The 15,178-nt window shown below is 49.0% G+C and overlaps 1 protein-coding gene across 1 annotated transcript in view; it reads left to right on the forward strand.

The window, feature by feature from the left end:
- Positions 1–3,958: 3,958 nt before the first annotated feature.
- ARFGAP3 (ADP ribosylation factor GTPase activating protein 3) overlaps positions 3,959–15,178 on the forward strand; it is a 51,307-nt gene continuing 40,087 nt past the window's right edge. The window contains exons 1-2 of the mRNA XM_038550315.1: positions 3,959–4,134; positions 9,936–10,054. Of these exons, the coding sequence (XP_038406243.1) occupies positions 4,066–4,134; positions 9,936–10,054 (188 nt within the window). The 5' untranslated portion in view covers positions 3,959–4,065. The remainder of the gene's footprint in view (positions 4,135–9,935; positions 10,055–15,178) is intronic.

Here is a 15,178-nt window from a genome sequence, read left to right on the forward strand (position 1 = left end):
GAGAGACACACAGAGAAGCAGAGACACAGACAGAGGGAGAGCAGGCTCCCTGCAGGGAGCCTGATGCTGGATCCCAGGACCCCGGGATCACGCCCTGAGCCGAAGGTAGATGCTCAACCACTGAGCCACCCAGGTGCCCCGTGCCTCCATCTTTCTTATGAAGAACAATTTCTCATGGAAGTTTATGGAAAAGAACTCGTGAATGAATGTACTTTTTGTATCTGAGGCCTCATGCTATTTCAGACTGACATGCCAGCCCACACCTGGCCTTTACAGATTCATTAAAATTTCAACTTATTTCCTCTTGCCCACTTGTATGGTGGCCACCTTTCTCCACTGCTCCTATCTTTGGGGGCGCTCAATTCTCTTCAGAATTCGGTTTACTTGGTTGATTTGCAACCTTAGCCACCTGACAGGCTTAAGAAGACTTATGATTTTGTAGACTATCCAGTCTGTTCTCATCAGTATGCTTGGGAATGGTGCTCTTTGTAGCTTTGTCTAAGCCTATCCCACACATCTTTACTGAATGCACACTGTGTGCCAGGCATGTTCTAGGTGCTGCGGACAGAGGTACACAAAACAGATCTGATCTTAGTAAATTTATGTTCGACTGAAGGGAAGCAATATATATATAGTGTTACATATTGTCATGTTAGGTGGTGATAAGTTCTGTGAAGAACACTTAAGCAGATGACAGATGAGCCAGTGATGTGCATACACCGGTATTTCTCCTCCTATAGACAGTCTGTACTTCACTGCCCGTTTTTTCTTCTCCTCGTGATGTGGTTTTAGCATGCTGGTGAGGTCTAGTTTTGAAATGTTGGTGCGGTCAGGAGCCAACGGCCAAGAAAAGAACTCTTGAGAGGTCTTTGGTGCAAAAAGGTGATTTTATTAAAGCAAGGGAACAGAACCCCTGCGCAGAAGAGCTGCTGCCCTGGGGTTGTGAAGAGTCGTTGATTATAGACTTGGGAGTTGGGGGAGGTGAGGAAAAAGGGAGGTGGACAAAAGGACTGTGATATACTCAAGATTTACATGAAAGCAGAGGCCTGGCTACTGCTGAGTTAAGGTGGTTTTTCCTTCTAGTAAGACAGTTGGGGGCTTCCTGGAGGAATGTTGTACTTTTCCTATTAAAGTCCTTGTCAATAGGCTGCAGGTGTTAAAGAAACTTAACTTTGTTTACATTTCCTTTTTTTTTTTTTTTTAAAGATTTTATTTATTCATGAGAGACACAGAGAGAGGCAGAGACACAGGCAGAGGGAGAAGCAGGCTCCATGCAGGGAGCCCGACGTGGGACTTGATCCCGGGTCTCCAGGATCACGCCCTGGGCTGAAGGCAGGTGCCAAACCGCTGAGCCACCCAGGAATCCCTGTTTACATTTCCTTATGCTCTGTTTCCCACATCATTCATGGAAGGGAGGGTGATGTTAGGACTCCAGGAAATTGAGTTATGGGTCTCTAAAAATTAGGCTATTGATAAGAATGCTTTTTCCCAGAACACCTGCGGGGCTCAGTTGGTTAAGCGTCTGCCTTCAGCTCAGGTCATGATTTTGGGAGTCCTGGGATTGAGTCCTACATTGGGGTCCCTGCTCAGTATGAGTCTGCTTCTCCCTCTGCCCCTCCTTCCCACTCATGCTCTCTCTCTAGCTTGAAATCTCTCTCTCAAATTAATAAATAAAATCTTTAAAAAAAAAAAGAATGCTCTTTCCCTGTATATCACTAAGACATTGGTAAACTGATAGAGACTCATATCCTGCAGGACTGTGATCTTTATCAGTTAATCATTTGATTTTTTCCCTTCCCTTAGTTTTGGGGCATCGAGAAGTACCTGAGTAATGCCACACTTATCTCACAGTGGGTGTTGTGTGTGTGAGGTGTCATCTTGTGCTTTGTGCCCAGCTGCCTTCTGCTCCCTTATCACTTGGGGATCTCTATGTTGTAGAGTATATAATACCCGGCATCCAATATGTAACTTGGTAAGTAAGCTTTCAGCTCCAAATAGTAATCATCATTCCCATCAGAAGGGCTATGACTGTTCCTCATAAACATGCCAGGTGTTCTGTGTAGGGCCAAACCAATACTGAGACAGGGAAACTGAAGGGACCCCATTTTGCTCCTTTTCCTGCTTCTGTTCTCGCTAGGACTCGCACCCCCCCCCCCCCTTACACATGCCTTAATGTATGTCCTCTTTGTTAAGATCAAGAAGTTAATGATTTCCTTGGAGACCTCCAGCACAAAAGATAACATCCAAGGACTGACCAGCCAGGGTCATCACGTAAATCTTCCAAGACCCTGGGGCTGCAGATACCTGGATGCCAAGATCCCTGGCTCCAGGGCATAAGTGACTGACGGAGGACACTTGAGTTCTGGTCCTTGTTTGGACCAATTCTGGAATGCCTGAGACATGCACACCAGACCACAATCCTCAATAAAAACCCCAACCCCGAGCAAAGGACGGACTCTCTCTTCCTAAGTCTCCCAGACACTCCATCTGCTATGCTCTATCACTTATGCTATTTATTTATTTTTTTAAGATTTTATTTATTCACTCATGAGAGACAGAGAAAAAGGCAGAGATATAGGCAGAGGGACAGGCAACTTTTCTGCAGAAAGCGTGATGTGGGGCTCCATCTCAGGACCCCAGGATCACAACCTGAGCGGAAGGCAGACAGATGTTCAACCACTGAGCCCCCCAGGCACCCTTCACTTATGCTATTTAATAAACTTTGCTCTCACTTCCTCTCAGCTAGAGTTTTATTTCTATCCTGCACAAAACCAAGGACCCTCTTGGCTGGTCCTGCAGGACTCCCTCCGGGTCCTGGGACCGGCCGGCATGCATCAGTGTCACAGGGGGACACAGAGTACAAGAGTATATGCTTCTGACTCAACAGAAGGAAGAACTTTGGGTCACAGCCCTCTGCAACAGTGACTTACTGTTCTGTTAGGTAATAAATTTCCCTTCCTTGGAAAAGGTCCAACCCTGGGTTTATCTGAGTCCACATCCTTGCAAACTTCCAACTTCCCCTTAGGGTATCTACCCGGACAGGCTGAGTGAGCATTCCCTGCTTCTAAAAGTGGGAAAGACGCAGCCAAAGGCTTTTCCAGGGCTCCCTCATGCTGTCGGGCACTGATTATCTGTAGCGCCCACTGCACCGACAGAGGAGCAAGCCAGGCTTTCTGGGGAAGAGGACTGACCTGACCAAGGGCACAGCTAGGAGGGGGCGGGCGAGTCGGGCTTGGAGCCGAGGTGAACCTGACCTCGCCCTGCACCACCCAGCCTCGGGCGGCAGTTCTGGGGAAGCACCCACCTTCCTCCGCGACTTTAAGCCCCTCCGTGACTGGCAGCCGCCGGGCACGTCCCGCTGCTCCTCGGGTCTGGATTCACCGGTCCCGACTGAGCCTCAAGACGACTGCGACCTCTCGCTGACCCGACACCCAAACAGGTACTTGAAGGAAACCGATCTTCGGGCGGTGGAGGCTTCCCATCCAGGGCTCGGCTTCAGCTTAATGCAAAAGAAAAAAGAAAAAGCAATAAAGGCGACCAGAGAAAATCGGGCATCCGATGGCGGCAGGTGGGTCCTTCCCCTCGCGCCTCCCGCCTGGCTCCTGCAGGGATGCTGCGCGCTCGGGGGGACCAGGTGAGAAGACCTCGGCCACGCCTCACTCCGTGGGTCGAAGCGGCGGCCGAGCAGCTCCGGCGGGGGCGGGTCCCCACGGCCGAGCGCGCGGGAGCCCACCCCGGCCTGACCCAGCTTCGCCCGGCTCGGCCCCGCAGCGAACCCCTCAGGCCACCGCCGGGAGGAGCGGCGCCGGGCTCCTGCGCACGCGCGGGCGGCGCCGGGGCGGGGCTCGAGTGGGCGGAGCCGCTGAGCGAGGCCGCGAGAAGAGAGCGGCGCGTGAGCCCCGGTGGTGGGCGTGGCCTCGATGGGCGTGGCCTGTGGGGGCGTGGCCTGACCGTCACGCGCAGCCCCGCCCCCTCGGCCGCCGTCTGTCTCCCGGAGGCGGCAACCGCTCCCGCTCGGCCCTTCCCGGTTGGCCGGGCCGGCTGCGCCTCGCGTCTCCGCCGACCATGGGGGACCCCAGCAAGCAGGACATCCTGAGCATCTTCAGGCGCCTTCGCTCCGTGCCGACCAACAAGGTAGCGGCCGCCGGGCGTGGAGAGGCTCGCTGGGCGCCCGTGTCCCAGCCCGCGGGCGGCCCCGCTGCCGTAGTGGCCGCGGCGGCGGGAGGAGGAGCCCGCGGGGCCTGTGACACGTCGCACTTGCGGCCGCGGCGCCTGGGCCTCGCCTGGGTCCGGGCCGCGCCGCCCCCAGCCGCCGCCAGCCTCGGCGAGGAGCGGGGAGGGCGCGCCCCGGGGCCCCGGGCGCGGCGGGCACCCGGGGGGTCGTGGGGGCGGGACGCGGCAGCATCTGGGGGTCCCTGGGGCCGGGGGCACGCGCTGGTGGTTCCTGACACCGGGCGGGGGGGCGCGCACGGGGCGGCCCCTGGGGGGGCGGAGTGGGCCCCGGGGTTCCTGAGGCAGCTGGGGGCGAGGTCTGGGGCCCCCCCACCCAGAGAGCGCTGGGGGGGCGCACCCGGGGGCCCGTGTGAGCGGGGCGGACCTGCAGGCCACCTGTGACCCAGCTGGGGAGCAGCACCGGCCCTGAGACTCCAGCTGGCGGCGCTGGGAGCCCGGGAAAGCCCCTGCGGCCCCCTCTGCGCCCCGGAGCCGCCCTCTGAAGGTGCTCTGGGCTGCCTGTTGGAGCCTGGTTGGTCACCTGTGTCCTGATGGCAGCCTCAGTTTCCCTGCCTGATGAGCGGCCTTGTGGCCTCTGCGATGGCTTACAGCTCTTTTCCCTTGCTAAGAAGGCCCGCCACAGACCCTTTCTCTTTCTTCCCCTTGCGTCTCTTTGGAAATTGGGGTTTTTCTTTTTCTTATTCTTTTTTTTTTTTTTTTTTTTTTTTTTTTGTCTCCAGAGGTTGTTTTCTCTGTGACTTTTACAACTTTTCGCAACTGGCCCAAGATGTTGTGATGACACATCGGGGCTAACGTGACACCCTCCACTGAGGATCACAGGTCACACTGGGGCCTGCAGAGTGCAAAGGGCTGTCAGTGTGTCAGCGTGGACTCTCCCCTCCGCTCCTGTGACAGGAATCTGTCTGGTCCCCACTGTCACCTCCAAAGGGAACAGCTGTTAATGATCATGGTCATGAGCCATGACGTCATGCCATAGGAAGATCCCGCGTTTTATAAAATTTAGAGTTCTTTAAGTCTTGGTGGAAGGGAGCCCATACTTTGTACAGACTCAGCAGAGTGAGAGAGCAAAAGAGTTTACTGGAGGTGATGTCGGATGAGTGTAGGAAAGTCAGGAGGAGTAAAGGCTTCAGAAATTCTCTTCGTGCTAATTTCTTTGCTGTTTCCTTGATTTTTTAGTTTAGATTAATCTGCTTATAGGGAATGGTTGCTATATAGCGAGACAAGATTAGGACCCGCAGTTAGTAGTGTAGAAGTTATATTTTTTTATCTGCTTTAGCTCAGAACCAGTGTGTGTTCTCTTTGAATTCATCAAAGGGAAGGTGCCCTCTCTTAAAGAAAAAGTCATTGTCTTTTTTTTTTTTTTAAGATTTTATTTATTTATTTGAGAGAGAGAGAGAGAGAGAGTGGGAGAGCATGAGCAGGGGGAGGAGCGGGCTCCCCACTGAGCAGGGCTCGATGCCCAGACTCTGGGATGGTGACCTGAGCTGTCACCCCAAAGTCATTGTTCTTATGACACTTTTGAGGAACTTGTGTGGGCTCGCTGGTGACTGTGTTACCTTGGGCAGGTTACTCGACCACTTTGTACCTTCTTTCCTCCTCTGGAAACGGAGAGAGTGAGGAGGATCTAACCTGGATGGTTATTAGGAGGATTAAATGAGAAAATCCGAGAGAAGCACTTAGAACAGTGTCTACACATGCTAGTCTTCAATAGCATCGGCCATTGTTTTGTTAGGATCGTTATTATGAACAACACACCTGTGGAAAACTTTATATTCTGGCATAGGATTAATAAAAGCACAGAGCAAAAGTATTTTCCAGTAATGTTGCACAGTCCAGAAATGTGCTACATTTCTTGATGAAGAATTTTTCATTTGATCCTTAGTAAGAAACCATTATCTCAGCAAAGATGAAAACGAGTTTTAATGTTATGGAGGAGTTGGTGAACGGGAAGCATTTTTTTCAGAAGGGGCTATAACAGAGAGCTCTAAGATACACTGGGAAGGTACTTCAAGAGAAACGACGGGGTTTACTTTCAGAATATGTTATCTGGTTTCTTCATCTCATGTGTGATGAATATTTACTCTGGACCAAGGTTTTAACCCAGAAGGTCAGTGTTCCAGTTTGAGAAATCCTTCCTTGTCTCTATGTGTTCCTTAGTTTTATTGCTTGATTGCTTGAGTTCCTCTGTCAACAAGTATTGTTGAGCAGCTGCAGTCCACTGGGCACTGTGCAGAGCAATGGGGTCCACGGATGGAGGGGGACAGGCTCCTGCCCTCAGGGAGCCTCACGTCTGGGGGCTGGAAGACAGATGAAGGTCAACCCCCCCAGCCAAACTGCACGAGGGGCAATGTGGTGAGCGGTGAAGAGTGGGCTCTGGGCCAGGCCGCCTGGGGTCCAGTCCCCAAGATACCACTCCTCAGCTGTGATACTAAAACTTTGTAAGTCCTTAGTTTTCTCTAAAATGGAGATGAAAACCACACTACGTAATTTGCAGAGAATGCAAAATGTGCAAGATGAAAATGCAGGGCCCTTGTTTAAAAAGTGTTGAGAATGTCAGGATGAGACAGCAGAGCATGAAGCAACCACAGGCTTTTCTACATGTGGGGCCCTGGGCAACTGCACAGGTCACACACGTGCCCAGAAGCTGGCCTTGATGGGGACAATAATAATACCTCCTTATAGGGGTGTGATGATGGTTCAGTTGGTCAATAACAGTACCTGACACGGAATAAATTTGCTTAACTCTAGCTGTTGTTTGTCTGGTACTTACTCTCATCATTAAGCAAAGCAAATTGTTAGGCAGAGGCATTTCTTTTTTTTTTTTTTTTGTGGGGGGGGGCAGAGGGAGAGGTAGAGAAAGAATCTTAAGCATTGTAGAGCCCGACGGGGGGGGGGGGGGGGGGGGGGGGGGGGCTCGATCTCATGACCCTGAGCCGAAATCAACAATCGAGCACCCCAAAAGCATTTGATTTTCATCACCATAACAAGTGCATTCTGCTTAGAAAACCCTATCTCAATTCTGGCATGGGGTTGCATATCAAAACGAAGCGCCATCCTGCTCTTGAAGCTCAGTCTCCTGCTCCAGCATTCGTGAGGGCCACACTGGGATTCCTTAGTGCCTCCTGAGGTCAGGCCCCACAGTTCCCGCTCCCCACCACCCCTACAAACTGTTCCACCACCTGTGTTTGCATGCAGTGAGTGCCTGCTTTGTGCCAGGCTCAGTGTCCGGCTCATGTACAGGAGAGGGGGCCCCGGGCCTCTTGGAGTGACATTTGGCAAGTCCTCATCGTAGCTGCTGGGTCAGCCGGATGCTTGGGTGGCATGTTTAGAAGACCCCCTGCTCCCTTCTCAGCCTTGCGAGCAGACCGCCTCAGGAGTGACTCCCAGTCTTGCCTGGTCTGGGCTGTGCACCATCTCTGTGGTCACCTCCCTCCATGGGGCCACTTACTGCAATTTAAGATTCTGTTCTTGAGATTTCAATTGCTTCTTGGACTTTGCCTTATTTATTTATTTATTTATTTATTTATTTATTTATTTTTAACTTTTTGTATCCTCTCCCTGCTTCTTTCAACTTGTAACTAATTGTCTTGCCTATGAGGCTGTGAGCTCCATCCACAGGCTCCATGCCGGCTGACCCTTCCTGAACTACCTTTGCACATCTGCTTTGTGTGTGCCAGGTACTCACTTGGTAGTAAGTGCACAAATGTTAGTTGAGCGACTGGGGGATTGCAGATGACCTCTTGCAGAGGGACAGCACCATTGGCAGAGTTGGTGATGCTGTTTGGTGCCCCATGGAAGGGGATGGATTCCTTACTCACCTGGCCGTTACCACAAGGCATCTTGATGTCTGTGTCCTTCCCTCCCACTGCTCAGTGAGCTCCAGAAAAGTCAGCATGTGGCCTGGTAGAGGGTAGGGACTCAGCATAGTGTTTGTGGAATCTCTGACAACAGGTAGTTCTGAATACCTCAGTGCCTGCCATAGTGTCGGGCATACAGCAGGCAGTCAGTAAATGCTGCCATGAATGGACTGGCACCTTCCGTGTCAGTTGTCACCCTGATCCCACTATTCATGCAGGCTTTTCATGTGAGTCACAGTGAGGGGCTTTGGGAAATCTGCTGGTGTTTTCACTTTTGTGTTGCCCTCAGAAAGCCAGAAGCCAGGTCCTCCTTGATGACTAGAGTTGGAACAATTCGCATAGGTGGCTCTGTCTACAAAGTGTTGCTAAAATATGGGGCTCTTTTTCTGGAGGGGGGGAGATGGGGAGAAGTGTTCTCTTATTAGTGCAATTTTTGCTATTCTGTTGTTCTGACTTTAATTCATCATAAATATGGGTTTCCATGACAGACTCTGTATATTTTAGTTATGCCTTTTTTTTTTTTTTAATTCATAGAGACACAGCTAGAGAGAGAGGCAGAGAGAGAAGCAGGCACCATGCAGGGAGCCTGATGTGGGACTCGATCCCGGGTCTCCTTGATCACGCCCTGGGCTGCAGACGGCGCTAAACCGCTGCACCACCGGGGCTGCCCGACTCTGTATATTTAAAGTCTTTTTATGCTCCTGTTGCCAGGCGCTATGAGATGAAGAATGTTCAGCCTCAGTCAGTGTTGTGGGAGGAAGGCCTTGGGTGTCATGAGGTTGCCATCAAGCTGTCAGCTGGGGCTGCCTCTCTAAAGCCTAGGGTTCCCGCTCCCAAGCTCACCCTCGTGGTGCTTCGCCAACCTCTGCTCCTCACTGGCTATTGGACTTGTGGCCTCAGTTCCTCACCTCGCAAGGATGTCCACTGGGCTGTGTCCCCTTGACACAGCAGCTTGCTTCCCCCAGAGCCAGTGATCCAAGGGAGGGGGATAGCAAGGAACAGGAAGGAAGCCACAGCAGCTTTTGCAACTTAACCTCTGCCTTATTACTGGTCACAGAGCACCCTGCCCGGGTGAGGGTGGCGGCCACACCTGCCATCCCATTGGCTGGGGTCAGAAGGACCATGTGTGAGCGCTGCCCTCTGGTGGAGAGCCACTGTCTAGAGGGCCACAGGGCCTTGAGCATTCTCAGCAGGGGGACGTCCTGGCTTGTGTGTGTGTCCAGTAGGAGCCCTGTTGATGCTTACTTAACATAAAATCATTTATAGGAGTACCTGAGTGGTTCAGTCGGTTAAGTGTCTGCCTTCAGCTCAGGTCATGATCCCGGGGTCCTGGAATCGAGCCCCATGTCAGGGCTCCCTGCCCATTGGGGAGTCTCCGTCTCCCTGTGCTCCTCCCCCTACCTCATGCTCTCCCTCTCTCTCTCAAACAAATAAATAACATCTTTTTAAAAATATATAATTATAATGTGATAATACTAAAAGAAATTGAAAGTTGAGGTTTAAAAAAATCTGAGATTTTAAAAAAAGATTTTATTTATTTATTTGAGAGAGAGAGCATGAAAGTAGGGAAGGGAGAGGAAGAGGGAAAAGCAGACTCCCTGCTGAGTGGGGAGCCCCACATGGATCTCAATCCCAGGACCCTGAGATCACGACCTGAGCGGAAGGCAGATACTTAACTGATGGAGCCACTCAGGTGCCCCTAGGTGAGATATTTTATAAAAACCAGTTTAAAGGTGTAAAGGTGAAGCAGCTTTCAAGCTCAACCACGATCGTATCCTATAAGATGCTTCGTTTGGCTAATATGGATGAATTAATTAGTAACTGAATTTTGAAATTTTCTTTCAGGTGTGTTTTGATTGTGGTGCCAAGAATCCCAGCTGGGCCAGTATAACCTATGGGGTGTTTCTTTGTATCGACTGCTCAGGGTCACACCGGTCACTGGGCGTTCACTTGAGTTTTATTCGGTGAGTCTTTTTTCATCGTGGGCGGGAGGGATCCTGTTGTTACACAGGTCCTTTTCCCCTTTTTCCCTTCATGTTTGTTTTGACATGAGGTAGGATAAGAGGCCGGCTCTGAGTTATGGGAGATTTGAATCTTTAGAATTAGGTGAACTAGGAAAATTGATCCTTTTCTATTCTATTGCTGTTCTGTAGAGCTCTGTGCCAGGGACCTGAGGCTGTGGTGCTGAAGAGAGTCAGAATGAAAGATTTGAGACATTTTTCCTCTGCCTTTATCACCTTCTAATAACCAGCAGCTCAGAGGAATCTTACTATGACACGCTCGTGACAGAGGGGATTTGGGGTGCTGTGAGTCCGTCACACACCCTATCAGGAGGAGACCTGATGTAAAGGGCAAGAAGCCCTCATTATAGCATGGGTGTGCTTCTGGCCCCATCCTACAGCCCTGGCTCCTGGGGGTCACTGATCTCACAAACCCTGAATGAATGATTTTTGTATACATTTTAGTGAGAATTTCAAGTGCTTGTAAAAAGAAAGTCTTTCATTTTTTTATCTGCAGACCTGGGCTGCATCGGCTCCTTCTGGCGAGTATGTATCTTCTACTCAGACAGTCTGGCAGTAGCCTAGATGGGGCTTTTGTCTGCACCCCCTTGGACACAGCCCCACAGTCCAGTGGGAGGCTGAAGTGCCCTTGTGTGAAGTAAAAGTAATTAATAAAAGGACCCCTAGGCAGGCTCAGGACTTGGAAGCCCAGCAAGGCCTGCACTTCAGCCCCCGGGGGCCTAGGCCACCGAGCAGCCCTGGTTCTGATCTCCATTACTGCTGACCCCTTCCAACCACTTCACCTATTTCCCTGTCACTTTTTTCCAGGGGAGGAGCCAATAGGCAGGCAGGCTATTTGGAATTGTGGCGAGCAGTTTAATTTTATAGTATGACCTAAGGAATATTGATACAATGTGATTATTATGAAGAGCATTAGTTCCTGTAAGATAAAATCAGTTATAATTTGTGATGAGATATTTTACATGATGGCATAAAAACTGTGTAGTAAAAATAATAAGATAAATTTTTAAAATATATTAACTTTAAAAACCTTTCCTGTTGTACTTTCATGAGTTCTTTTTTCAGAAATCAGTTCATAGAGGCATGATGGGCTAATAGCTGTATAACTCCATATGTAATGAATTAGAAAAAGGAGTTCTTTTGTGCAGTCTTCCTGGTTTCATTTCCTGTCTTTTCTTTTTTCTTAGAGATGTTGGTCCCAGAATATTTTGACTATACTGCCCTATCCTGTTCTTGTCTCTTTTTTAAATATCGAGGTCTTTATGTGCCAAGGCAAGTTTCTTTCTTTTTTTAAAAGATTTATTTATTTATTTATTTATTTGAGAGAGAGAGAGAGCGAGCAGGACAGAGTATGAGTGAGCAGGACAGAGTATGAGCGGGGGTGAGGGGCAGAAGGAGAAGCAGACTCCCTGTTGAGCAGGGAGCCCAATGTGGGGCTTGATTTTTGGACTGTGGGATCACGACCTGAGCTGAAGGCAGATGCTTAATCAACTGAGCCACTCAGGGACACCAGCAAGTTTCTTTTAAGTGTACTTCCCCTGACCCCTGTTCAGCTCCAGACCAGTTAGTTGTTACCAGTTAACATAAGGCAATGTGTAACCGGCCATCTTCCTATGTTCTTCCCCTCTTCCTCTCTGCCAAGTCCCACCCATTATAATCTGGCCCTCCCTTTGATTCACCACCAAAGCATACCTCCAGTTTCAACCATTCCGGAAATCAGGCGGGTTTCTGACGTGTTCCCGGGTGAGGGAAGGACTGACCAGAAACCTAATGCGGCTAGACAGTGGAGTCTCCTCGGGCTGCTGCAGGTTTAATGACTACCCTTTAAAAAGTCAGATAAATATAACTATGAATCCCAGTGTTTATAAATGATTCAGAAACAACTATTAAAAAATCCTGTGTCACTGGAGGTCAGCAGTATAGGAGTTGGGCAAGAGAAAGCCAAGGATGATAAGGGTACTCAGTAGGGTTTTTGTTTGTAAGAGGTGGAGGTTTGCTCTTTGGATGTTTTTTTAATTGGTTACCAAAATTACAAACACTAGCCTAATGGGAAAAAAAAAATGCAAGCAGTCCCAGAGTTCATAAAGTAAGAAGTGAAAAGTCCTTCCTCTCCAAATCCCTTTCTCTTCTTCTTCCTCTCCCCCTGCCAGACACACACACACACACACACACACACACACACACACAGACACACACGTTGTGCTCCCCAGGCACAAACAGATTAGCAGTTTGGCTTATGGAATGTTTATTTAAGTGGAGGTTTGGGTTTTTTTTTTTAATTTTTTTATTTATGATAGCCACAGAGAGAGAGAGAGAGAGAGAGAGAGGCAGAGACATAGGCAGAGGGAGAAGCAGGCTCCATGCACCGGGAGCCCGATGTGGGATTCGATCCCGGGTCTCCAGGATCGCGCCCTGGGCCAAAGGCAGGCGCTAAACCGCTGCGCCACCCAGGGATCCCTGGGGGTTTTTTTAAAAGTGGAATTTCAAGTCAACAACTTTACAACGGAAAAAATTTATGAACTGTTGCTTTTGCCAACCTACAGGGGAAAGGTGGGTTAGGCATCCACGGAAATGGCCAACTGCCACTTGGAGCAGAGTGGATATAACCGGACTGGCCCCTGCCCACCATCTGCTGGGGCTTGACCTCTGCGCCTCCGCTCCTGGGCAGCTGGGCCTTGCCGTGCCTCTTCCTCCTCCAGCTCTGTTTCTTTTCAAGTTCACTGTTAAGTATTTCATGAGTTTATGAAAGGTGAATGGAAGTTAGTCCTCCCTGCAGTGGGCTGAGGGCAGGAACAGGCTTAACTACAGCATGAACAAGAGGACAAACTGTAAAGTGCCACCCAGGACATGGAAACAGCACCGCATCCACTTCTGTGGAAGATTAGTCCAAGTTGAAAGGAGGAGGAGACATTTGCAATGAACTTCAGGGTTTTGGTGGCATTTTGATAATGGAAACAAGGCAGGGAAAAGGAGGTGAGCACTCAGACTTTAAGAAAAGTTATAGAGGCTAGAAAAAGTAAAATATGCAGCAGCTAATTTTTATACGCATAGGAAAAGGAGGAGATAAAGGATTCCAAGGGGGAGATTTGGGTGACATTGTAGAGGGTCTTGATTACGAGGCCAGACCCTGTACTTAACTGCTGAGGGGTTAATGCAGGCAGGCTGGCCTGGGCCCTGGATGCAGCAGGTGCCCACAGACATTGGCCAGATAGCGCCTGGTGGGCGTTAAGAGAAAGGGTGCTGCAGCCAGCTGCTGGGGGCCCAAGTCCCAGCACCATCCTGGACTGCCTCTGAGTGTGCTCCTTCCTACTCTGTGTCTCCTTCCCTTGAAAGAGGGGATGAGAAGACTGGTACTTGTGGCAGAGGTTTTCGGGAGGAGAAAGTGGATGAATCCATATATAAAGCCTGGCATGTGGTGAGCCCCCAGGAAGTGCTGCTGCCGATCAGGGCCGAGTCATCTAAGTGCCTGCCCAGGGGATGCAAGAGGAGAACCGTGTTGTGATGTGAGATAGAAAGGCAACACCTCCCATGGCCTTCTGTTAAGTAGCCAGGCCAGTTATGAACAGCTGGCTGGCTGCCTGGAAGCTGTTCCTGGGCTTGTCTATAAGGAAAAGTCGATATTAATTGTGGTAAATGGATAAAATTCCATTTAAAATTTTTGATTACATAACTTTGTCATGTTTATTTGGTAAGATTCCTTCTGATTTCTAAAATCTATTTAAATGTTCCACTTAATGGACAGCCACTAGTGAAGCTAATTCATGGAATTTTAAGAAGGTTCTGTGTTGATGCATAAGGATTGTAGAGGTCGTGGGAAACCCATTTTCTCATTTACCTAGTTGGTAAACAGGAGATACTTTGTTAAAGGGACACTAATTCTTCAATTTTTCTTACTTCCTCTGCTTTACTTTTTCTTCACATTGTCACAGACTATTCCCTTTAACACATCTCTTAATCTAAATTAAAGGTAAGAAATAACCGACAGTAAGTCACTTCCTCATGTCAGAACAGGCACGCATGAGCAATTAAATTTCCTCTTAATATTGACTATTTTCACAGGCCACTGTCATCAAAAACTTTTACTTTGAAATCCCAATGTTATGAGAGAGAATCTCCAGCAGGCCAGTTCAGGAACAATTAGTTTTAATCTTCATTTCTAAAGGATACGTAGAGAAATACTTGGCTTTATTTTTTTTTTTTAAGATAGTTAAGACCAAAAGTTGTAAGGCTAAATAGCAAGGATTATTATCCTTAATAATAATTAGTGTTATTATTAATCTTAAAGTATTGGCTTCCAAATAACATTCTAATATTTACAAAGAACATTAAGCAATGCAAAGAGACATAGAAATGAGTACATGGGAGGGGCAGCATAAAAGGAGAACTTTAGTGAATCTGAAGCCTCTTTTCTTTCTACCTTCCTATTTTGTACAGGGTACTGTATCTATACCCATTTAAGAATGTCCACATTTCTTTATGATTAGTGTGGGACAAGCTATTGTTGAATATGGGACAGCCTTGCTTTTTCTCATACCTATAGATTTGATATAAAGACCTTTAACATTGTACTATCATATCTTGCTTTATAGTGATCACTTGGTGAATTTTTATTGTTGAGAAATATAGTTATTGCCTTTCCCTTGCCCTGATTTGGTCTCAGATTACAGATAAGTAGGTGTGGAAGGGGAGAAGGCCCTTGCAGTTTTCCCTCTAAGAGCACTAAATCCTGACCATTCTCCCTTCCCTGAGGGTGGCAAGGTTAGGCAGGTCCTTTCCACCTGATGATAAGACCAAGCATTTCAGAGGCTCCCATGGGGGTCAAACTGGACAAATGGATAGCACATCTGAAAACATCAGAACAGTACATCTATTTTGAGCAGAGACACGTTACCAATACTTAGATCAGAAGCCACTGAGAATGTGAGGCAAGGAGACAGAGTTGTTGAATGGCCCCGGAAAGCTTGTCATGTTCCCTGTGTGCTAGAAGAAGAGAAGCTGGTTGGGGTCCCTGTGGCACAAGTGCTGCTGGCCTCGTGTGGCCTGTCTGTGGGGAGGAGAGCAGGTGGC

This window comes from Canis lupus, chromosome 10, assembly GCF_011100685.1.
Source record: "Canis lupus familiaris isolate Mischka breed German Shepherd chromosome 10, alternate assembly UU_Cfam_GSD_1.0, whole genome shotgun sequence".
Classification (NCBI taxonomy): Eukaryota; Metazoa; Chordata; class Mammalia; order Carnivora; family Canidae; genus Canis; species Canis lupus.